The sequence below is a fragment of the Helicoverpa armigera genome, chromosome 26, assembly GCF_030705265.1.
Source record: "Helicoverpa armigera isolate CAAS_96S chromosome 26, ASM3070526v1, whole genome shotgun sequence".
Lineage (NCBI taxonomy): Eukaryota > Metazoa > Arthropoda > Insecta > Lepidoptera > Noctuidae > Helicoverpa > Helicoverpa armigera.
In genome coordinates, this window is record NC_087145.1 from 2,774,566 (window position 1) to 2,799,282 (window position 24,717).

A 24,717-nucleotide genomic window follows, 5' to 3' on the forward strand; every position below is an offset into this window, starting at 1 on the left:
ATTTTAGTGAAAATTGGTAAATAATGTTATTCTCATTAATATAGCTGTTTAGATTGTGATAACTGATTTATCTGTCGTGTGTGTTGTGTTAACTAGATGTGCTCAAATTTATTTGGATATAGGACGTTATCGAGTTCGTCGATGATTACGAGAGACCAGTATTGGAGAAATATGAAAGGATTACTCCGACGCCGCTTGATAAAAAACCTAAAGAGGATCACACACCTAAGGTAAACACATTACACTACACACTTACACACACATTTAATAGGCAAAAAGTTTTTGATGAATTGAAAATTAATACGGATTAAAACGTTTAGGCTAAACGCGCATCTATAGCTGAAAGCGTTAAAAGTGAACAAGACAGTGAGGAAGAACCCTCAGTGGCCGCGCCTGCACCGGAAAAGAAGCCTAAAGTTGAACCTAAAAAGGTATATTTTTATCTACCTAATTTAGCTTAACCGGATTATTTAATCATTCAATGTAAAATAAAATCACGTGTAAATTCTAATAAAAATCGGGTGACTTAGGTTGAAGAAGAAAAGACTGAACCAAGGCGGTCTAGTATCAAAAAGGGATTGCCCAAACCAGAGGAGCCTGTTGACGAGCTTTCTAAGGTTAAACTTGGTAAAGCTCCAACAAAAGCTGAAGAAACTAAGCTTGAGGAACCTCAGGTTGCTAAATCCAAGAAACCGGTTAAGAAGGTAACATCACAGTACATAGATACATTTAAAAAATCGATATGTAGAAAATTTTGTAACCTTTAAAATAATAATTACGATATTTTTGTAAAGCCGGGCGAACCAGACGAATTCGTTGACGATTATGAAAGGCCAGACCTCGAGAAATACGACAAATTCACACCAACTCCTTACGAAAAGTCCAAAAAACAAAATGGGGTTGATCAGGTACAACTATTGTTAATTTATTTAGTTGCAATAATACATTATTTTGGTTTTCACTTACTTATATTAAAAAAAATAGTAAATATCAGATTCTAAATATAATATTTTATAGGCCGATCACGAGTTTGTTGACGATTATGAGAAACCTGAACTCGAGAAATACGAAAAATACACACCTACGCCTAAGGACAAGCGTCCTAGCGAATCTCAGGTAAAACATTATCAAATTGACACTGTATTTATCGATTCTGAGCGTATAATTAAAAAATCGAATATATTTTAATAGGATGACGTAGACATGATGAAGGGTAAAATCAAACCAAAGGAAAAAGAACCAGAACCTGAAGTGCCTACACTCCGCAAACGACCTGTCCAAAAGGACAAGGTAAATAGATAACTTTTATAACAATTTTATTTAAAAACTGTTTGCGAAGTGAGGGCACCAAAATAATCACGCATTTTTATATAGGAGGAGGAAAAACAACCAGAAGACAAGCCCAAGGCTAAACCTAAGAAAAAGGATGAGCCTGAAGCTAAAAAACGTCCTTCTCTCAAAGAGAAAGAGGTATACACTTAACACAATCACTTTACACTTAACAGTTTGGTAGCTCAAGATAACGAGTTTGAACGCGAACATTCTAAAACATAACCACACACTAAGTTTCAAACAATGCAAGGGTCTTATGAAATCACAATGCAATAATCCTCTATCGCGGAAATATTTTCAGCAGTTCTTAAACTTAAGTAACAGTAAGTAGCTTTGTTCGCATGCATGGCAAAAACTGTATCTAAAGCTTCGCTTCTCTATGTTTTAAATGTAATATTTTTTGAAGAAATTACAGCTGTGACACGTGGAAGGAATGGTAAAACTGATCTTTTTATTTTTTACTAGGTCAATTTGGAAATCTACTCAAAATTACAGACTTCACAGAAAACAAATTCATTTGTCTAATTTTCTGTTCTACTCTGTACTTCGTAATTATTACTAATGAAATAACACTCTTTACACAAAACTGATACATAATCAACAATTTAAAGGTTGCTGTCGAGGAGTTTGTCGACGATTACGAGAGACCAGTTCTCGAGAAATACGAGAAAATCACGCCCACACCTCTTGAGAAAAAGAAAAAGGTACACTTTGACAAACGCTTACTACGCTTACACTCACTTGCTACTGCTTCAAAATATACATATTCTTACTGATGACATAAAAATGTTTAGGAAGAGAAAAAGCCTGAGGAAGAAGTACCCTCAGCCACAGCAACTGCTAGACGACGATCTGTTAAAGACAAAGACAAACCAGAGGTAGGAATCACACACACATAAGTAAATTTTCGTAAATTAATTACACTGAAAGCTTCAATGGATTAAAATTAAACATTTCCACAGCCTATGGATGTTGACGAAAGCGTCAGCCTATCCAAACCGAAGGCTCCGGCTAAACCTGGCAAGGAACCTGAAGACGTTTCACTTACACACAAAACACCTGCTGAAATTAAGCCTACGGTTCGTACACTTACATAATTACACATTCAATATTCTAAGAATGATGTCAATAGATATTAACAGCAATTTCATTTCAATGATATTTAGGAAGGCGAGGCTGAGGCTAAACTCAGTGTTAAGAAACCTGAAATTGTTGAGGAAAAGACAATTAAGAGACCTTCACCTAAAGATCAGCCTAAAGAGAAGGTATGGTTTTAACATATCTTAGCAATACAATATATTAAAACACGTCAAAATATTTAAGCTTAAATTCCTTATTTATTGTGCATTACATACATCAAAAGATTTAATAGCTGAACATTTTTGATTTCAAATAATTCACAGACCGGATTGAGGCCAATCAACACTAACATTCCACCATTATCTGCTGATAATGGTGCTCCTACTGTTTTAAAACGAATATTAATTCTAGATAAGGTACCTGAGTCAAAAACAATGTAAATTTTTCAAAAAGCAAAGGCACGGTTGAATTAAATACACGAATTTGGAGTGTAATTGAATATGCACACAACACGATTCCACAGAACACATTTTTATTTTTCTATTAATATTTAGACTAGTGAAACATGTAAGATATGTTTCAATCAAATGAGCTGATTCTATCACTACATATTAACTTAAACAAACAAACCCATAATTTTGAAATGAAAGAAGATATAGTAAAGTTGTCTTGGTTAGTGCTAGGATCAGCGTCATGACACAATTTTATTTTCCACTAACTCAATGATGTGGTGTGTAATACAAATGTGTTTGGGGGCTAGGGAGAGGACACTGAGGAGGCTGTCAGCCTAACCAAGCCTCGCACTAAGACAAGCACAACTGCTCCTGAAGAGGCACAACTCACACAAAAGACACCCGCTAAGAAAAAGTTAACGGTACAGTCACTTTTAGTACTCTTTTTAATTATCTCAGTTCTTTTATATTCAATTCTGTTATTATTTCACTTTAACTTAATGTTTTTTACTTCATATACAAAAGATTTTGTAAAGATGTATCTAATTGGCGAAATGCGTCCAAATTTTAAAATGCAATAATATAAATATCCATAGGAGGGTACTGAGGCAGCACAGTTGAAAGTCAAAAAGCCCGCTGTCGTTAAAAAGGATAAAGAAGACGAGGATCAGGTAGAGAAGATAACGCTTAAATGCTGCAATGTAGTTAGGCTACTGAAACTGATTTTGTAGCCGTTGTCGTAGTACTAGACCTACATACTGAGATAGTTAAAAAACAAACACTAATGTTTTGTAGTTAGTCTAATACAATGGATACTCTTGGTCTATCTACGTGTCACACTATCTATGGGACAACGATGGTGCCACATAATTCTTCTTTTCTAACTTAACAACTGTCATTCTTTTCAACAAAATTAATCGAGCTGAGTAATTATGTACTTTAGCGACAAAAGTGAGATCGATGAAGAGGAAGTCCACTGTAGCATGCAATTTCACGGTTTTCTACAAACACACTAATGCAATAGTTCAGCACCTTAAGCTGCGCTTGTAATGTAGAACATCAATTAAAACTTGATTAATTCTCTAGGACCCAATCATAGTAAAAGGTGGTAGATTTGAGAAACCCCAGCTCAAGAAAACTGTTAAGAAGACAACAGAACAGCCTAAAAAAGCTGTGTTTGAGGACAGAGAGATTGACGAAGACGGGGTAAAAACGGTTTCAAACGATATCCTTAGTGACGTCCACTTTCTTCTCTTTCTGTCTATCTGCAATCTTATTCTTATGGAATGTATCTCTATTACACTTCTTGTTTTGTCCAGTTTCAAGCACAGAACCTTTTGTATCGTCCACAACTAATCACAACTCCACAGTCTTGTTGGCACACACCTCACTACACCCTATTTATTTTACTCTGAAGAGTTCTATGGGTCCTGCGTCGTTTGTCACAGGTTTGGTTGCAAGTCGCATGCCGCTTGTATTATGCTTTTTCATGTAGTTTCTTTTTTCACAGGTTTTTTTTTCATCAATACGTTTGCTGCTTATAAGATTTCGTCCAACCATGCCCTTCAATACTTTTTTTTTTGGTTTGCACTAAATTCAGAAAAGCAGCAAACGTATCAACTTTTTCTTTGTTACATGTTTTTAATATTTTATGTTTTTTTGTTGGGGACTGTAAGTAAATAACCTCCTCCTTTTTGGGAAGTCGGTTAAAAAAACTTTTGAGTAAATTCAGATATCTATGAAATTTCTAATAAACCATCTAAGTCAAGACAAGAAAGTAATACATGATTGTAAACAATTACAGATTGAACTCGACTTTGTCGATGATTACGAAAGGCCAGTACTTGAAAAGTACGAGAAAATCACGCCAACTCCCACTGTTCGGGAGAAGAAAGAAAAGGAAACAGCTAAGGTAAGAAAAGATAAAAAACTTAACAAATCGAATATAAATAAGAAAAGAACAAATAGAGATAATAGGCGTGACGGTAGGCTTAAAAATGATTAGTCCATCTTTATGATTACCAAAAAATATTGGACGCGCACTTTTTATTTCAACAAAACATTAAAAATGAAAAAAGAAATAAGGTATTAAAGGTTGGGAGTGGGACTTTGCGACATCACGTTTATGTATTTGTCTAGAAAATTAAGATACCAAATTAAAACGTGCTGTGTCTTCGCTGTTATTGGTCTGTGTCCATCATTTAAGGGTTATCTAAAAGACGGACTATTTTTTTTCATTCGCCATGCCTATTATATTTATCACCTACAATAAGAAGAAGAAGGTAATTAAAAGGTGTATTTAAATAAAATAGGTGACGATGATCGCCCAACAACAACAGCATCTTGAAGTGAAGGTATAAAAGGAACTGTGATGCGTGTCCCTGTCCATTGTCGATGAATATTTGTACCACCACATGCAATCATTACAGACAAAAACCAAACACTATAAAACGACAATAATAAGATTAATTTTATCGTCTCAGATAGATTGAATATGGGAAAAAATGTAGAACTGAGCAGTCATCCTGAACTCAGTATTGTTATTTTTAAACGGTTTTATTTAGCTCACCCAGTTTGTTTTATTATTTATTCATTCTTGGGTCAAATTTAGTAATTCAAATTTCACCCTCTTCCTGTCAACCGATTAATCTGAAATTTTGTATACACCTTTAATTCCGATGACAATACAATATAGTAATATCAATAACATTGTAAATCCAATATGGCCGCCGGCACAAAATGGCGGATAACGTAGATTTTATCAATCCCATCAATATGGGTATCAAATGAAAGGGCTCAACAAGCAGAATACAATATACTATAAAAAATTGAAATCCAAGATGGCGGCCGCTACAAAATGGCGGATAACGTAGGTTTTATCAATCCCATCAATATGGGTATCAAATGAAAGTTCTCAACCAGTAGAATACAATGTACTATATAAAATTAAAATCCAAGATGGCGGCCTCTACAAAATGGCGGATAACTTAGGTTTTATCAATCCCATCAATATGGGTATCAAATGAAAGTTCTCAACCAGTAGAATACAATTTACTATGCAAAATTGAAATCTAAGATGGCGGATAACGTAGGTTTTATCAATCCCATCAATATGGGTATCAAATGAAAGGGCTCAACAAGCAGAATACAATATACTATAGAAAATTGAAATCCAAGATGGCGGCCGCTACAAAATGGCGGGTAACGTAGGTTTTATCAATCCCATCAATATGGGTATCAAATGAAAGTTCTCAACCAGTAGAATACAATTTACTATGCAAAATTGAAATCTAAGATGGCCGCCGCTACCAAATGGCTGATAACAATTTTTCATCAATCCCACCAATATGGGTATCAAATGAAAGGGCTTCACAAGTAGAAAACTGTCAGTAACTCCAGCGGGGCCCAACAGGGCCAAGGCCTGCCTGGGCTGCGAGATTGTTCGAAAGAGTTACCGCGGCCCTGGTACATAAAAGGCCTACGACGGAACAAAGCGGTTCTTATTCAAGAGTCTGGCACTCCCTCACCGCTGCTGACCCACAGCAGGAGAGGTCATGTGATGATTTTTGGGGTCGTTAAAAAAAAAGTATCTGGAAGGGCTATGTTTTGAGGAATTAGATTGTAATAAATTGTCAGGTAAGAGACCGTGTAATAATGATGCACTAAATGAATTAGATAGAATGAGGAATATTCGGTAGGCATTTTCATTAAATACTAAAACTAGAAAATAAAAATCGGTAAAAAAACTTTTAAGTTAAACGGTTTTATCTTATGTGCACTGAAAACTAGAAAATAAAAAAATAGTTACTTACCTGTCAACCTACGTAGGTGGTCCCGGTCATATTAGACTAAAATAAAAACGTGGGGCCCCTGTGAAATCCTACCTATGGCAAAGCATATCTTTATACTTTGGTAGATCATGAGCTACGGCTGATTATTGATTGTCAAAATCTCCAGTTACGATTATAGTAAGTCGATGCAATCCACACCTATTATACCTCTAGAAGAGAGTACTACAGCAATAGTTAATGGGCCCCACGTTTTTATTTTAGTCTAATATGACCGGGACCACCTACGTAGGTTGACAGGTAAGTAACTATTTTTTTATTTTCTAGTTTTCAGTGCACATAAGATAAAACCGTTTAACTTAAAAGTTTTTTTACCGATTTTTTTAGTAGTAGTACCTATCAAATCAAGTAAAAATAGAATATTGACAACTATGACTAAGAAAGTCTGTCTTGATAGTTACATACATAAAATACTGAATCACACACACGGTGGTTTATCTACATGTTTTGTTATACATGAATCCTTTTGTTACATATTTTACAGAACAAAATATTTGTAACAAAACCATTGATTGGCCCTTTGTATCCAGATTTGTCGATCCTCATTTGTATATATTGTTCTAAAGCCCTGTTTCCATTTGTCCTGTTATTTTATCGTCTGTATATAAAGTGTCGTTTGCTAAAAATACTTTAAGAGTAATTTCTGTGCTAATAATATGTAATATGTTTCGTTTCCCTTAGACCGAAAGCCGAAGAACATCGTTCCAAAGCGAGGTTTGTATTATTTAAGAAATCTCTTTCAGCTTTTACTTTATCTTCAAAAGCCCCATGTGCCTTAAAAAAACTGTCTAAATATATTGTTGCTTTCTCTGCTTCAGTAGCACAAACGTTTAAACACAGTCGTTCTTAAAAAATATATTTATTCTTTAGGTCAAGGAAGAAATGAAATCAGAGAGCCGTAGGAGCTCCATCATGGAAAATAAGGCTGTTAAGGTAAGATAAGCAACCTGACCTCAATTACTGTATATCGAAACAAATCCATAATAACATTGCTAGACAATTAAACTTGGATGAAATAACTATTAAAACCTTAAATACAGTCTTTGAAGAAGGTACTGTAGTACTAATGCCTTCTTCAAAGACTGTATTTGACTGTATTCCTATAGGAAGTATCACAGTAAGTTAACATAAAAACACTAATGATGAATGAATCAGTCAATTCATTGAGATGTCTTTTCTATAGCTTACAAAGGAAACTGCTGAAAGCAGAAAGTCTTCGCTAACAGCTTCAATGGCTGAAGAACAACAAGTTGCTACTGCTTTGAAAAAGACCGCACAAAAGGTATGTAATTATAAGAACATAATAATTTTAATATGAATACTAAGAAGACAACCAAATCTTTCGAAATAGGTATCAATTGAACTTCAAAACAAAAAAGGATCTGATAAAGAAATAACTGAAGCAAAAGTAATTGGTAGTCTTTTTAGAATTCATATTACAACCGTAGAAAAGCAAAACCCTAGCAATTGCAAGATTATCCAAAGTATACTTTTTAGAGTTTTTTGAAGTAGACACTGTAGACCCCGAGTGTCATAGAATTTAAAATTTTGAGGCTGAAACTCCGATGCTTTTAGAAAATAAAGACATTATTGAGCAAGACCCAAAGCTTTAGTAGTTAGTTGAGGCGAATGGAGTTTATTTTAGATTACCTACACAGATCTACACCTTTCCAGTAAAATTAGAATAAGCCTTTTTGTACAGAATTCAACATCTTATCCGTTGAACCAATCATCAAGGCATTAGCAGTAGATTTGCTTAAATGATTCTCAGAAAACATTAGATTTTGATGGCAGCCCCGATTCACGCTTATTCATATTCCCCATTAACTTATTATTTTAGAGTACAATAAAGGCAGCAGAAGCAACCGAAATGGAACAAGTCAAGCTCAAGGTAAGTTTCATGTTCTACACCATGCATGTCCATAGGAAAAATATAAATTGCGAAACTATGGAAAATATAAATGTCACTGACTTTTCTTTTGTATATACAATTCTATTCTCAAACTTCGAACAATCCACAGACGATTGTTTTATTATTATTTGTGTGTCAGTAAATAACTATGTGGTACATAACATTTATTGTAAAGAATATATTGTAAGTACAACGAATGAACGTCGACGTACAAGTGCAAGATACTGAACGATTTATTTTTATGAATAGGATGACAAAGAGAACGTAGAAGATACGGTAACGACTGATAAGCCTTCAGATAAAACATATCCGTGGCGACCTACGAAAACAGACACACAGGTATATACACACACACACTCACACACATACACACTCACATTTAATTATCCGATTTACTTATTTATTTGCGTGTATTAGGAACCAACTGAAAAAGTTGAACCGAAACGTAAGGAAAGCTTGAAAAAGCCGACGGACACTACAGTTCCGAAACGTCGTGAAAACGATACTGAGGTATTATTTTTTAACATTACATTTAGTAATATTAAAATCAATGTTCAATTTACAATAAATGCTAATGATGATAACGTTAATTAGGAAACTGAGGACGTTGAGGAAATTGAGGAAAAGACAGAGGTTAAACGTAAGGCTTCTATCGATAAGCCTAAAGAACCTAGACGCAGACCCAGCAAACCTGATGAGGTAGTCTTTATTTTCAATACTAATGTTACATTTCAAACAAATACTTATTTTACACAGTTATTGTATATGAGTAGGTAGGATGAGTTTTTTTACACATAACTTACATCGTAATTGTGAACAGGTTAAAGAAACCAAAAAGAAAACTGAAACGGTTGAAAACACTGAAACCAAACGAAAAACATCGATTGATAAACCTACTGAACCTAGGCGAAAACCAAGTGCTGATGAGGTAAATGTTAATTTTCAAATTGATTCAATATTAAATCAAAGTAGAATCTTAATTGATGTAAAACTTTTGAACAGGACAAGGAAAATATTGATACTCAGATTATTGAAACTAAAACAAAGAGGAAAGCCTCAATTGATCGCCCCACTGAACCAACATACCCGTGGCGTCGACCGAGTGAGGTAGATGAGGTACAAAATCTTAGTTAGAAAGTTAACATTTTGTTACAATTAAAATTTTTAAAGACACAAGGCTTAATAATGACATTTTTGAACAGGATCAGGTAGAGGTACAAAAAACTGAAGTAAAGAGAAAGGTTTCGATAGACAGACCAACTGAACCTACTTATCCTTGGAGACGTCCAAGTCAGGTTGACGAGGTAGTTAATTTTTCAAATAATATTGAATTAGTAAAAGCAGTAAATAATTATATTGATATTGATTATCATTCTAAACAGGACGAGAAAATGGTAATAGATGATGAGCCATTCGTACCTAAAAGGAGGGTGTCTGTAGATAGACCAACAGAACCTACTTATCCATGGCGTAAACCTAGCATTGCCGAAGAGGTAGATGATTTTAATATTTCTATTGTTGATATTACTTCTCTCAATACTCATATAGTTACAAATATACATGAATGTGTTAAACAGGAAACGGTTGCTCCTGATACTAAGGAAGAAACAAAACAACCTTCAGTAGAGCAACCTAAAGAGCCATCATATCCTTGGCGTAAAACTAATAATGTTGCAGAGGTATACATTTTTATCTTAATTTTTAATATATTTTATAAAGAAGATACTTTATTTTAGAAAGAATATACTTCATAATATGAACTTTTATTTCATTTAATTTATCAGGATAAAAAAGATGTCAAAGAACCTGAAAAGCCTGACAATTTATTGGCTGATAAACCTAAGGAACCTGAGTATCCTTGGCGTAGACAGAGTAAAACTGAGGTAGATAAACTTTACAACATTTCTTTGACAACTATTTTTACCTATCATTTAGAAAAAAAAATACTTATGGTAAATATTTTAATAGGAACCCGCGAAAAAGCCGGAACCAGAACCCGAAATGCAAAAGCCTAAGGTAGCTCATACAAAAATATTCATGATTTATTTCGTACAAAAACGTATATACTTAACTCTTTCACTTCACATTATTAGGAACCCGACGACACACAGAAAACACAAACAGACAAACAATTGAAACCTACACAAACACCATTCTTCATGAGGAAGAAGTCTAGTCTAGAGGTAGGTATTTACACACTATTACACATATACACACACACACACATATATACAAATACAGACACACAAGTGGTGGTATTGATGAAATAGTAGAAATGTATAAGAATAAAATAATACAGTCTCAATTACTTCTAATAGGAACCACCCGAATTCTTGAAGAAACGTACAGATTCAATTGTAGAGCCAACTAAGGATAACTTATCAGAAATAAAGGTACCTACTGTTGAGAAAGAAAAGGATACGCTCAAGGTAGTTTCAAGTATAAAATTACATATTTTACCCTGTATATTTTCTGCTATTCTTCTTAGGGTCTAATTTAAATCCTAAGTATCTGTTTTTTCTATAACAAACATCTAGAGTATCTCTATTTCTAAAATATCTGTTCTATTAATTAAATATATTTTTATCTCAAAAAATATATATTATGACTTCAGCATAAATTATTTTATTAGGATGAGAAACCTAAAATAGAACCACCACTTGAACAACCAACACAAACACAATATCCATGGAGAAAACCACACACAGAGGTAACACACAAAATACATACATTCACACATACTCACACACACACAACAATACTGCACTACACTCACACACAATATTTAAAACCAAATAGAATACTCACGTTCTGCAGTCCGTAAAATATGAAATACATCATCAGGTACCGACAGTCGAGGCTCCTGAACCCGAAAAGAAGGTGGAACCACCAGTAGTTCCATTCTCTTGGCAGGTCATTCCTGAAATACCACAGGTAGACATTGTAACACACATAAATCAAATAATAAAGATGACCAAAATACAAGTGTAGGTAGTAACGAAAACTATTTTAATGATCAGGCTGAACAAACACCCGAGTTAGAAGATAAATACAAACCAACATTACTTGAAACACCAGAGCCAACTGCCCCGTGGCGCAGAGCTAAATCCCCTCAGGTAGACACACACTCATCGACATACATTCATCGCTTAAACACACACACGCACACACTCTCATACAAGAGCACCTGGATTTTGCATTCTCTGATTGGCCAAATGAGTTCGAAAATAGATGACGGATTTTGGTAACAATCAATGTTCAAACGAATGAAGAATTGAATTTAATGGTTGTTACAAAATACGTCATTTAAATGCTTGCAAAATTCCCACACTTCGTACGGTCGCCAATTATAAAATTTACTGTATAGGCTGAAACGACTGAAGGCAAAGATGAAAGTAAACCAGCTACGTTAGAATTACCACAGCCCGCTTTGAGCAGCAAACCTCAAACGCCTGACGAGGTACAATTGAGCACCCAGTCTATTGCACAGGATATTTGCACTATGCACTATTTCTTACAGGACTTTGGTAGAGCACCAACACTTGCACAGCACCTAGTCATCGTATTGCACTGTTGTCTTCTAGAATCTATTATTTAGAAGTAGATGCACTTATTATAGCTCCCTTGTAGTCGATAGCTCTATTTCTATCTACAAGATCTACTAGCGGTTTGATTGTAAATATGTAAATATGCACATTAGTGGTTTAGTATTTAGGTTAACAATAAATGCAATGTTTGCGAGTATTAATAATGCACTTGTTTTAACTAGACTGTTTTTATGAAATAGTTTCTAGTCTAACATTTCCTGCTTACGCTTTTGCTTCTTAATTTATCCACAATTTTGATTGTACAAAATGTGTAATTTTCAAAACTTTCAGGCAAAGGTAAGTATGACGTAAGTATAAATCTTTTGTTTTACTATCTTTAAACCAACACACCAAACTCATAACTTGTTCACAGTTTTATATATAAGAGTTAACTTTACCTTTTCCATTCTAGGTACCATATATTCTTACTTCAACATCTAAAAAAATTAAGACAAACATGTTAAACAATCCTTCGACTTACAGAAAGTGGCAGTTAAAGAAGAAGAAGTCAAAGAAGAAGCCAAGAAGGCCAAGGTTACCTCGGTCAAGAAGAAGGCTGAGGATCTGCCAGAAATCGCTGACTACGAGAGACCCGAGCTCGAGAAATTCGAAAAGCCGGAGTTCACTCAAACAACAAAGGACAAACCAGAGAAGGTACAATCCCATATTTATCGTCCTAGACCAAATAAACCTGCTTTTTAAAAGGTACTCACTAAATCATGTGATTCCAAACAGCCAATACCAAAGGTACCTGAAATCAAGGCGCCTGAAGAGAAACCAGTAGCACCAAAGATCGAGGTCATACGTGAGAAGTCTCCAAAGCCAGAAATGCCAAGGAAACCTTCCCTAGTACCTGGTGCTCCTGTCGGAAGACGTGGTTCCCTTATTCCTCCCCCAGAGGAAATGGGAAGACGTCCTTCCCTTATCATCAGCGACGAGGTATGTAGAGCAAGAACATTTTTTAGACCTAAGATTTTTCTAGAATTATCTTGTTATGTATTATGTACTTGGATACCAATTGTCTCCATTTCAGTGAAGGTATGATTTGTTTTGTAGACTTTTATGTACAATTGTGCCGTCTTAGTCCTAGAAACTATACATCGTTCAGTAAAGCGCTGGCATCAGAATCACTCTTTGAATCGCAAGCTTCACAGCTGAAAGCACTCCTGCGTTTGAGTCACGGAATCAGCATTTGCACTTTCTAAACTCTGGTATTCTGGTTATTTATTTAGTTCTGCTTCAGATATGTCGTTAAAAGACTTATTTTGAAAGTTTAAGTTATTTTGAAATGAAACCAGATTGCCAACTTTTGATTAGCGTTCTGAACTGTTCCACAGATTTTTGCTGCATTTGTTTTGAACATCTGCAATTTTGAAGCATGATACTTTTGAACTAATGTGGTGAAATTATGTGCAATCAACGAGTGATTTACACCGATGTTGGCGTCTTACCACAAAGTAATTTTAGCCCCTCGTAGTATAGACCCTATTCTCTCAAGCCGAACCCATAACACGAATGCATAGACCCTTCAAAGAGACATATTCATAATCGTCTAGAAAGATGATGCTTTGACCACGAACGCTTTAGCAGACGATTTTAGAGAATGACTTGGTTTACAGTGAAGTTGAGCTTAGACCCTTAATTCCTTGCTTCTAGATTAAACAGAGTTTAGCAATATCACAGCAGATACTTTTGAAAACACTGATATTGACTCGTGTATGTAGCGATATTAAGACCGTGCAAAACGTAATCCACAGGAGAATAGAAAACTAAGACCCGGTGAGGTGATCGAAGAGAAGAAGGTAAAAGATCAAACGCTAAGAATCCTAAATGAATGTTATTATTGCCGTGACAAATTCTTAACTATTTCTGTATACGGTATTATATTAATGCATTTGCATCGCGGTTTAAAACACTGTTTCACACGTAATACTGGATAATCACATGAACCTTTGAGAATTTTACTTACGATACATCACATGAGTTGGTAAATGTAATTATCCAGGTTATATCTGTCTAAGAAACGTTTTGTCGTCGACAGCACAGAGCTAAATTGCACAACTTTGTGAAGTACGCACACACAGATAAACTGCACAGCTTGTCAGCACGTAACGCACACGAAATAATGGTCAGAGATTGGTCGTGGCGAGGCGAAATCTTTTACAGGAATGGTGTGCCTAAGGAGGCTTTTCTTACACATCACGATAATGAAACGGACACTAACATGAACGATTAACATGAAGGTGACGCAATTTGTAACGAAATAACTTTTGCACTCGCTGGCTAGGACACTGCACTAAATAATGAACTAAAGTTAGGTTAGGCAGGTAGCCCAGGTTCGGCAGCGGAGATTTAGGTAGGGTAAATATTACATATGGGATTATCAATGTTTTTTAAACAACAGGTCACGAAATTACGTCCCGGCGAAGTATTAGACGAGAAAAAGGTGAGATCGATTGGATCTGGTCAGTTTTAGGTGGACGCTGCTCGCTTTTGCAAAGCATTTTTGTCTTTTAATTTTTTTTCTTCTATTGTTGCACACATGACACGGACGATTTACTCTTAAGATTTAGACTTAAGTTTTTTACAGGGAAGATATGTGATAATTAGTTTTTCCCACAAAGTAGTTTAAGAGTCGATTCATACCCCTATTCCCACACATCGCTTGACACGACAAAAAGTCGGAGCGATCCATGGTTTAAAAAAAAAGAATCAACATTCAGACACACTATCTTCCACTCCTTTCTGTCATAGTATTCCTTTTTCAATAGCTGCGTCTTCAGTAATTTCTTTAGACCCCTAGTTGCAATCTTTACAAAGTCCGAACTCTTTTTTACTTTTTAGTCTTTTTCTTTTTAGATGTTCTTTATAGAATTAGATCTAGTGACCGCTTTGCCGACCAGCGGGTTTACGATGTGACAGTCCGTCGCTGGGTTTGACTTTTATGTTTTTGAGGGAAACAAACTACTTACTTTAATATTTAAATCAGTTGCTAGAACTCTGAGTATTAAGGTGATCTTTGAATATAATCTTTATTTGTCCATCTGCGTAACTATTATTATTATTTTTCTTCTGTTAACTTATGGTTTCTATTTTATCAACAGTTTGTTCCCCTCACAAACCAAGCTTTTTAGTTTTACTTTTAGTATGGCTTTTTCAGTTTCCAATTTTTAGTTTTCCACTAATCATTTTCTAAATGCACTATACATTTGATTTACTACCACTTTGACGAGCTACAAATGCAATAAAACAATACTTTACTGACTCGCATAATATTAACGAATGTACGCGGAACTTGTAAATGCTTGGGAAATATTGTTTCCCAAAATAGTGGAAAAAACTAATTATATTAAGAAATAATTTATACTTAATCATTCACAAACAAATTCACACTATACATTAACATTTTTACATTTGACACTACTACATCTCACACAGACAGAAACACATTTATTAACTTATAAGCACTCAATATGTATTGTACAGAATTTTATATATAAAAGAGCACAATTTAACAGGAATGTTTTACTAAAACTGATACTTTTTTTCCAAAAAAGAAACGCGCCAGGCCGGGTGAACTCTCCGACGAGGTATATAATGTGTGGAAAACTATCTGTTTAGATTATTTACATGTCATAGAAAAAAATAGAATCGTGGCTAACATAGACCTTTTCAAAGTGATTAATTTTTTTACAGTGAATAATTTCATACGTCGTAAATAAAAACCCTATGCACAGATTTGGCATAGAAAACTTGTCATTACCTATATGTTATATTTTTGATCCGGAAATCGTTTATATGTTTTGTAATTAAAATAGAACAGTGCTACTAATACCTTGTCATTCTAACATGTTATTAAACACTTAATTAATGAAACTTAACATTAAGACAACATTTTAAATGTATGCATGTATCCTATTAAAATCCAACTTTAAAACGAAAACAATTTATCGTACTGTGTCAATAAATGGTTGAAGTTAATATAACTTGTTACTAATAAATCCATTTATTTATCAGTACCGATAAATAAAACTATATTTATAACATCTAATATTGTAATAACAATAACGACGCGTTTGCGCACGCACAAGTAAATAACAAATAAATTATTAAATTTATTTAATTTAACGCAACAATAATTGCCAACATTAATAGCTTGGAGCAAGGTTATTTATTGCGTTATTGTGACAATGCATGAAGGTATTCAATTTATTGCTGCAGCACCCAATAACATTTAAAATATGTGTCATAAGTACCTAATAAAAGTAATGTCTATGATGGCCTTGATAAAGTACTAAACGAATATCCAACAGTTATATCTGCTACCTCAATAAACACTATCATAGATGTTACTTTTAATCATTATAAAGATGCCACAAAATGTCAATAAACTTACGAGTCCACAATTTGTATCGCAAAACACAGTATCTAAGTGCACAAAGTAATAATTTAAACAAATCATGCGTAAACAATATTATTTTAGCAACGGAAGCTAAACAAAGATTCTATAATTACTAATGAATTTCGTTTGGAGCCAACATTTTCTGTATCTATGACGCAAATAAGGCGATAATTTTGTCAACTTGATGACTCATAAACAAGTTAGTTGAAGAACGCATAGGTAGTTAACTACGTAAGGGAAGAAATATTCTTTCTAGATTACACTTGAAGATAATAAAATAAGTTCCTATTAACACTAGATTCGTTTTCAAAAAGACAATAAATAACAACAAAGAAATCGTGATGACAATGACAAACTTTGAGAAGCGACAGCTAAACTAATTAAAGTTAATAACGTTAGTCAAGCCTACGTTAATGAAGTAGTAAATGAGGCTTTAAAAGAAAGAGAAACACTACTAATAAATAAAGAAAACACACCTGTTACAGTTGATAACGTGAAGGCAGATGGCGCGCGTGCGTTTAATGAAGCAAAGTGAGCACAATATGATCCGCGCCAGGAGCGCTTGTCGCTGTTATGATTGATCGATATTTGTATTAATATGAGTGCAGAAATCAGGCCAAGAGCCCACTGCTCTTGAAACGTTCTCACCCCTAACTGCCTCAAGTTGCCAGCGCGCCTGAGTTATGTCCGTCGCATATTGTTAAAAAGATATACGTCTCGATATATTGATCGGTTGGACTATTGTTGACACCTAAAATAGATTGAAAAAGATTGATTGCCTTAATTGAACCGTAAATTATAAGTGGCAATGTAATGACGATTTGCATTATTGAAAACATTTAAAAATAAGCTGTCGAGCTAGGCAGACGAATCTAGGCACTGTTGGACAGACAAAAAATACAATTTAACTTATTTAACACTATCACAGACATATCTATTAATATTAAACTCGCAGTACTCGAAAAGCAATGTTTGAACATAACTTGACCCAATACGGAACAGAAATACTTTCTAAATAAAGACAAGAATGTCGTAGGTAGTGAAAAACGTGTTGATAAGAAAACAAACGTTATGACATCAAACATTGTTAAGGCGGATATAAATAATAACAAGGACAGTCCTCAAATAGAAATAAAACGGATCTTTGATTGACATAATGGTCGAATAGGAAATACCTTAAACGCGCGTGGGTAGACCACGGGCGGCGCAAAGGTGGGCAGAACTGCACCATCAGAAAAATTTGGCAAGAGCCGTGATACCAATATGTTTGGCAGTTAGTTCCTCAAATTAATCTCGACATAGACAAGTGTATCTAACTGACCACGCAGAGATTTCCAATCTAGAAGCTCTTTCTTCATACTTATTATACCTACATTCTGAAACAAAACATGTCCTGATAAGCAAAACGGATCATGCTTATGTTATACAAACATACATTTAAAAGTTATCAAAAAGCTTACCTATAATATCATACCCCATAGAAAACTGCAAAAAAAACCACTCACGAAGACTAAGGAACGCGGAAAAACAGTAAAAATCAACAAGTTACAAACAAATGTTTTTAAAATTTGTCGGCTCGGCAGCAATGCAGGCGCTCTCGGCACCGACTAACGTGCCAACTATGGCAATCATGTGAATAGAATGCATTAATACCAGGGTGCCAATCAATCTTTCGATCTTCTTGCGCAACCCCTCAATCTTGTATTATTTATTAATCTAGACAAACACGCGCACACACTTTGTCTCCTCGAGACAACTGTTCTTTGGCTGTGACACCCAACTGATTGTTTTAATATTGACCGACGTCATACAATGCAAACTGAACACCTATAATAGCCAAGGCAAAAGTTCGACTCATCCGCAGTAGGCCATCGGAAATCCATTGACCTTAATTGCAGGTGTCAATTAAAGAAAAATGCCGATCATTAATCATTGCACCGAAACTGAGAGCTTCCTAGGTTCAAAGCCAAACTTCGGTGCGAACATCTCCAGCGGCGACAACTTTACGCATATATCAGTAGGCACGTTCAAGAACATGCTGCGCGGATGGCTCACCTTAATCTGATAATTAATTGTATTGGTCTGCTGATTTGTGCTGTGCACAAATAGCCGCCCACCGCCCCCGCGCCCCACCATTGCCAGGCGACCATGTCCGCACGACCCCTTCTTCAGTCTTTTGACGTTCGCGCCCATTTTTACATGGAACGACATACGAACTGCCCCAAATCGAAAAAACACTAAACGACTCCAAAATAAAAACAACAAAAACTAGAAAAATCGACGTGTGACACTTAGCAGTAATAATAATTTTATAGCATTTAATTGTAAGCTTTTTTTGATAAATATGGATGATCCGCCTGAGAGGAGAGTACTTTTTGAAGTTTTGATTCTTTTGAAAATAGTTTTAAGTATAATAGAAAATGTGTAGACTAAGATAACATGAGACTGTGATAAAGTGCGATGCAGTTATAAACTTTTAATTTTTATACTTATTGTACGAGAAACGATTGTTTTGTGGCATCAAAGTGATTAAACGTGATTAACCATGGCAGCGGTTGCTAAAAAACCGTCAGCTGCCTTACCTAAACCCAAACCTGCGGGTGACCCGGTAAGTATTAACCTGCTTCCGTTCTATGTATTACATGTCCCCATTGAATCAGAGGTCATTAAAATTTTACTTGCTGCTGACAATGCTAAAATAAATGATTCATTCTGAAACTAAAGATTCGACGTTCACGTTTCGATATAGAGACATTTTGCAAAAATGTTACCTGCTCTTTCAGAACGCCGCGCTCTGTCCTTCGGATAATCCACCGTGTATTATTTTAACACAATTCTGAGTTATGAAGCTCACGTAATGTGGCCGTAAATCAGTTATTACGATACACCTGTTAATTATTTCATTTAAATCAAATGCATTCCAAGAAATTCATAATTTAACGCCTACTTGCGTCAATTTCAGCTGAAACTAATACTGTGTTGCGTAGGCAATATATCTTTCTGATTAGCATTGATTTTCAAAGAGTAATTTAGAATACTTTACTATTATTTTGGAGTCTTTCGTAGTAAATCACGATCAAGTCTTTTACTCGATGCTACCATTGCAGTATCTTTATCTATTGTTATTTCTTTAAAGTAGAAATATATTTTTATATCTTTTAAATTATTAGCCACTTCAATGAGTTTTGGCACTAAAGATGAAACGATATTATCATGAAAATTTAATCTTGTTTCCAAAGGGTACTATTCACTTTTACGAGAACTCAAATGCTATAAATTAAAGAAAGTACAGTTGATAGTAACAGTGGTTATTCAAGAAAGCGTGAAAGCATGTAAGAGTACACTTGCGCCACATTCATCAGGAAGTCCGGAGCTTTGTCAGGTCATTTGGCGAACGCTCATAATGCGATACAACTGTCATAACATTCTAATGTATCATCCATTTACTGAGCAGTTACCAAGCTAGTAATTTTTCAATCTATATCGAGGTGGTACATCGTTTTGGTAATGTTTTGATGACCTTTGATGCTGATATGTACGTCATCTGTTTTATCATTAACATTTTGGATATGAGATTTTATATTACTATACATATCAATCAATTGTCTAATGAAGATGATCTTTATTGATACAATAGGTGACGTAAATAAATCTCTCTGTTTCAATGTTATTACAGAAGATATGGTTTAACTTTTATATGTTTATCATCAACGAGTTAACTTATCAATGTATTTTTGTTTTTAACTTTTTCAATTTTCTTCAGTAAAGTCAAGCAAATGGGTTATTCTTAAATGAAGCATATGATCAGAGGAGTACTTCCTTGATTTTAGTAGTTACAGATATATTGTCATTAAATTATTTCCCAAAAGCATTCGCTTGACTTCTATTTGTCGGTTTCAAAGTAATTAACCTACTTGTTGAACTCTTATAAGACAAAAGTGACTCACATGTTTATGATGATATAGAGACGAAAATCTGGCGACGCCAGGAGGCCGTCCGTGCAGGATCTTGAAGACCTCATCAACAAACCTTCAGTGCCTCTTAAGCCTATTGGAAATGAAGGCCCACCGGTTATTGTTGATGTACAAGAAAGCTACTCTGCTGTTGAAGGTCAGATTTATATTCAGAATATCTTAGTATCAATACTGACTGAATTCATTCATCATTTGTAATTTTTCTTTGTTTTCATTCCATAACCAGATCAAACTGGCTACCTCACTGTACAAGTGGAGGGTAGCCCAGCACCTACATTCAAGTTCTACAAGGGTGTCAGTGAGATTATTGAAGGAGGCCGTTTCAAGTTCATCACCGATGGTGAAACTGGTCTCATCACCCTGTGTATGAGGAAGGTCAAGCCCAACGATGAAGGCAAATACAAGGTTGTGGTCAGCAACATCCATGGCGAAGATTCGGCTGAAATGCAGCTTTACGTATCTGGTAAGTTCATTAAAAAAACACTTAAGCTATCTCTTGAAATACCTAACTCCAAAAATAAAATTAGGAAATCGTTGGCAAGAACATCACGTTTTAAAAAATAGGCAAAGGATGATAGTTAAAAAGTCTTTAAAAGACATCTAAGATGTAACTAATCAAAATGTTTACGCAGACGCCAGTGGTATGGACTTCCGTGCCATGCTCAAGAAGAGGAAGTACGCCAAATGGGGGGAAAAGAAAGAGGACCCCGACTGGGGAGACCTCAAAGAGACAGAAAAGCCGATTCCACCCCTCAAGAAAGTGGAAAAGGTAAGGTGTATCTTCATAACAAAATCTCAAAATTTTTTACTGGTACAGCTGACATTCCAATCAACAATAATAATTCTAAGGTAGAAGATGGTGATATAAACACTACTTAAAATAAACATCATAAATATGAATTTAAAAATAAACGACACAAGACAACGTAGATCGGAATTAGATCTTTAGACTGTTCTAAATATAGACATACCTATCAAAGATATTTATCAACACATGTATCAAGATTAAAATAAGCACTCTGTTTTCTATATTGTCTTGTAGTTGATTTAAATCTATTTTTAAACTAGTAGACGGCTCCATCGGGCTAATAATATATCCATAAATGAAGTTCAAGGAACTGCCAAATATTGTGAATACAACAAATTATACATAACTGTATATTCTATGCTTTCAAATCAATGCTTTCTTCAGGTAAAAAGCATGCATAAATGACGAAATAAGTAAAGATTTAGTTAGCTTCCTTTGGTAGATTTTAACAATTTTATTCAAACTCGGAGTATCTTGATGCCATTGGATTGGTTGATGGGTTATGTTTTTTATTTTTTTTGGTAAAGCCATTTTTAAAGAAACAAATGATGCTAAATTATTATCATAGTCATAGTCTGGTATGCATTCCACGAGTATCAGCCAAATCTCTCAATCATCAGTTACATCAAGAACTCCTATATTTGCTTCTTTATATAAAACATTGTATAACTCTGTTTTGAGTTATTTAATATTGTTAACTGCCCAAGATTTGTTTAGTATGTTAATTTGTTCTAATATTTTTATATAATCTATAATCATTATGCATCATGCCATTTGATTCTTAGGGCTTAGAAACTGGATATTTCGAAGATGACGGCTTCATAGTCGTCGTTTCTGAAGGTGTCGAGATGGGTAGATTCCCAGCCAAGAGAAGGCAATCCTTAAACTGGTCCTGGGTCAAGGTCATCAGTATTTTAAAATATAGTATCATTGTTCATTCCATCTTACATTTCCAGTTTATCTTCTTTTATTACGAAATACTAACAGGACGTTAATTTATGAGGAGATTTCTCATTAAGTGATTAATTAAGTTTTGGAATTTCATTTTTTTTTCAAATACAAATGAGGTGCTCAAAAATACCAAAAAGCGGTATCACAGCCCACATGATTAACATTTTTAGTTTTCATACTGTCGACGAAAATTGATGTTTGTAACCAAATAAAGCAATCAATCCCGCATGCACTTAAAAAAGGTTCTAATACTATTAATGTTTCTTCTAAAAAAACCTATCTCAATGTCAAAATTACGTCAATGTTACATTTATGACTTGTTTACATAATGAAAGCTGGTGAATTTTGCTGATGATTCAAAAGCAATGGCTGGCTGGTACTTTAACAAGCTTTTTCCCTGGTTCAGTGTTCGCTCTTCATCCAATTATGTAAGCAAAGCAGAATTATAACTTGTATTAAACATTAAACCAAATACTTACCTAAATACATCTCACGTAATTCACTCCTGTCCATGTTCCATATGGCTTCTTAATAATGTAGCTTGGAATAAATTAATTATGGATTCCGCAGCTGTTGTAACATAACTATTAAAATTCTAGGGTATCTATGAAATAAGGAGACGAATGTCTCTGCCTGAAATAATACCTGATTGGCCCGAATTGATGGAGGCTGTCAAAATAAAGGTTCGATAAAAAGGAAAGATAAACAAACACTAAAATAAAAAAGGGATTTTCTGGTCATTTGAAATCTTTTCCAACTTGCAATTTTGACAATAAACATTTTTCCAATAATATTAGTCAAAGTAAGAATGTTCCCTGACTTGAATTTCAAATGGGCAGAAATGAACTTCTAAATAATGAATGAATTTAAAACCACGAATGATAAAATAACTAAACTAAAATTAAAACCTTTGAAATTATTGGCTTCAACAATATAGGCAACACTCCGAAGGCATATAAAACAGAAAAGATAGATCATGTGTACCTAAGAATTTAAACTAGAAAAAGATACAGAAGTTGAAGTCGGTAGTTCCAAAGCGGTCTAAATAAACAAATGCATTAAATTGAATTTTAAATTAACAAAGGGTTTTGTATCACCACTTCACGTTTCTATAACTTGAACATGACTTTCAGGCAATGTAAGTGGAATGAATTTGATGACTATTGTTACTTTTGGATTGTTGTCCACTATGTCAAATTGCAGGTCTATATTGACTTCGGATTGAAGAGCTTCTGTCACGTCATTATTATCAAAATAATTATATTCCTCATTATTTACTTCATTAATTTCAGCTGATGCATCCGGTGTTACGCAGATGTTGGAATTTTTTCATGAATTATGTTGATTATGATTATTCAGGCATATGACTGTATTGTAATCAGCATTCATATCTTTAGATGTACCTATCAATTTTATTTACATTTCATATATGTAGATCAATTTAAAAAATCCTTGTATATAAATTATGTAGATTACCTGTCCTACACGCGATAGTAATTTCAAATCACTAAGAATGAATGGATATTTTGTAGAGATCCCATAATAGAAGACCGTCACTGGCTGAACTGATCCCGGATTGGCCGGTGCTACACTCGTTCAAAAGAGACGAGGTTTGACAGCAACGTCAATAGACACAATGCATCTTGAAGTGTAATATCACAAAATGCAAATTATTTGTCGCACAGCAATGTGTCCCACGGATATCTGTATGATCGCATAATCTGGTTGAATTGTTTTAGAAAATCTTGCATTAATGTCTGCTATAATATCTGCATATAAACACAAAACTAAAGCTGAATGATAATCTTCTTTATTTCTTAAAATGACAACCAGATTCTCTGTCTTCTTCCAGGCCCAACTTTTGTTGATGGTGTAAATATAATCTATCTTCGTATCAAATTCTTCTTAAATTAATCATATCGACTTCTACCTGTTCTATTAAATACTTCGACATTAAACTTAGCAGATATTCGTGCAGGAATGTTTCAATGATTTTTTCAGATTATTTGATCAACAGCGTCGTGGTCACCGACTAGTCAGTCCAGCACATCTTTGGTACTCTATTCTTCTATTCTCCTCTTGAGCAATTCTTCTGTGCACCATCTTCGTCGATATTTCACTAGCAGCACAGCGCACCGGTTCAATATTCTATGCACAGTGACTTCAATGTTCCAGTGTTAAATAAAATCCCTTCAAAAATGATGAATACAATTCGATATTGTTTGCAGAAAAATTTTACTCTTCCAGAAAATTCATCATTTTTGTTCGGTCAAATGTATATTAATTAAGATAAACGTTAAATAAAATCACGACCACTTTTGCACATACTTTAAAAGAGAACTATGGAAATTCCAATTTCTGTACAATAGCA

At 34.5% G+C, this 24,717-nt stretch overlaps 1 protein-coding gene and 2 long non-coding RNA genes across 3 annotated transcripts in view; 2 read left to right on the top strand and 1 right to left on the bottom strand.

Moving 5' to 3' along the window:
- The window catches only part of LOC126056462 (uncharacterized), a 31,950-nt gene extending 14,738 nt beyond the window's left edge, over positions 1-17,212 (bottom strand). Inside the window, exons 1-2 of the long non-coding RNA XR_007512072.2 lie at positions 17,090-17,212; positions 11,433-11,544 (exon numbers count right to left, since the gene is read on the bottom strand). This is a non-coding gene — a long non-coding RNA (uncharacterized LOC126056462). The remainder of the gene's footprint in view (positions 1-11,432; positions 11,545-17,089) is intronic.
- LOC110373907 (twitchin) overlaps positions 1-24,717 on the top strand; it is a 118,298-nt gene that overhangs the window by 15,051 nt on the left and 78,530 nt on the right. Inside the window, exons 13-53 of the mRNA XM_064041697.1 lie at positions 123-230; positions 321-431; positions 531-704; positions 795-908; positions 1,018-1,116; positions 1,192-1,290; positions 1,375-1,470; positions 1,944-2,036; positions 2,127-2,210; positions 2,295-2,411; positions 2,499-2,597; positions 3,173-3,286; positions 3,461-3,535; positions 3,951-4,070; positions 4,669-4,776; positions 5,177-5,218; positions 7,394-7,426; positions 7,583-7,645; positions 7,896-7,994; positions 8,553-8,603; positions 8,874-8,963; positions 9,042-9,134; positions 9,219-9,323; positions 9,445-9,552; positions 9,627-9,740; positions 9,827-9,928; positions 10,007-10,117; positions 10,202-10,303; positions 10,409-10,507; positions 10,593-10,640; positions 10,718-10,807; positions 11,257-11,334; positions 11,469-11,558; positions 11,645-11,740; positions 11,992-12,084; positions 12,695-12,865; positions 12,947-13,150; positions 14,616-14,657; positions 20,579-20,723; positions 20,814-21,050; positions 21,220-21,356. Coding sequence (XP_063897767.1) covers positions 123-230; positions 321-431; positions 531-704; positions 795-908; positions 1,018-1,116; positions 1,192-1,290; positions 1,375-1,470; positions 1,944-2,036; positions 2,127-2,210; positions 2,295-2,411; positions 2,499-2,597; positions 3,173-3,286; positions 3,461-3,535; positions 3,951-4,070; positions 4,669-4,776; positions 5,177-5,218; positions 7,394-7,426; positions 7,583-7,645; positions 7,896-7,994; positions 8,553-8,603; positions 8,874-8,963; positions 9,042-9,134; positions 9,219-9,323; positions 9,445-9,552; positions 9,627-9,740; positions 9,827-9,928; positions 10,007-10,117; positions 10,202-10,303; positions 10,409-10,507; positions 10,593-10,640; positions 10,718-10,807; positions 11,257-11,334; positions 11,469-11,558; positions 11,645-11,740; positions 11,992-12,084; positions 12,695-12,865; positions 12,947-13,150; positions 14,616-14,657; positions 20,579-20,723; positions 20,814-21,050; positions 21,220-21,356 — 4,254 coding nt within the window. The remainder of the gene's footprint in view (positions 1-122; positions 231-320; positions 432-530; positions 705-794; positions 909-1,017; positions 1,117-1,191; positions 1,291-1,374; positions 1,471-1,943; positions 2,037-2,126; positions 2,211-2,294; positions 2,412-2,498; positions 2,598-3,172; positions 3,287-3,460; positions 3,536-3,950; positions 4,071-4,668; positions 4,777-5,176; positions 5,219-7,393; positions 7,427-7,582; positions 7,646-7,895; positions 7,995-8,552; positions 8,604-8,873; positions 8,964-9,041; positions 9,135-9,218; positions 9,324-9,444; positions 9,553-9,626; positions 9,741-9,826; positions 9,929-10,006; positions 10,118-10,201; positions 10,304-10,408; positions 10,508-10,592; positions 10,641-10,717; positions 10,808-11,256; positions 11,335-11,468; positions 11,559-11,644; positions 11,741-11,991; positions 12,085-12,694; positions 12,866-12,946; positions 13,151-14,615; positions 14,658-20,578; positions 20,724-20,813; positions 21,051-21,219; positions 21,357-24,717) is intronic.
- LOC135118798 (uncharacterized) lies at positions 22,011-23,029 on the top strand. The gene is made up of 2 exons (XR_010277788.1): positions 22,011-22,297; positions 22,946-23,029. It is a non-coding gene; the product is annotated as an uncharacterized LOC135118798 (long non-coding RNA).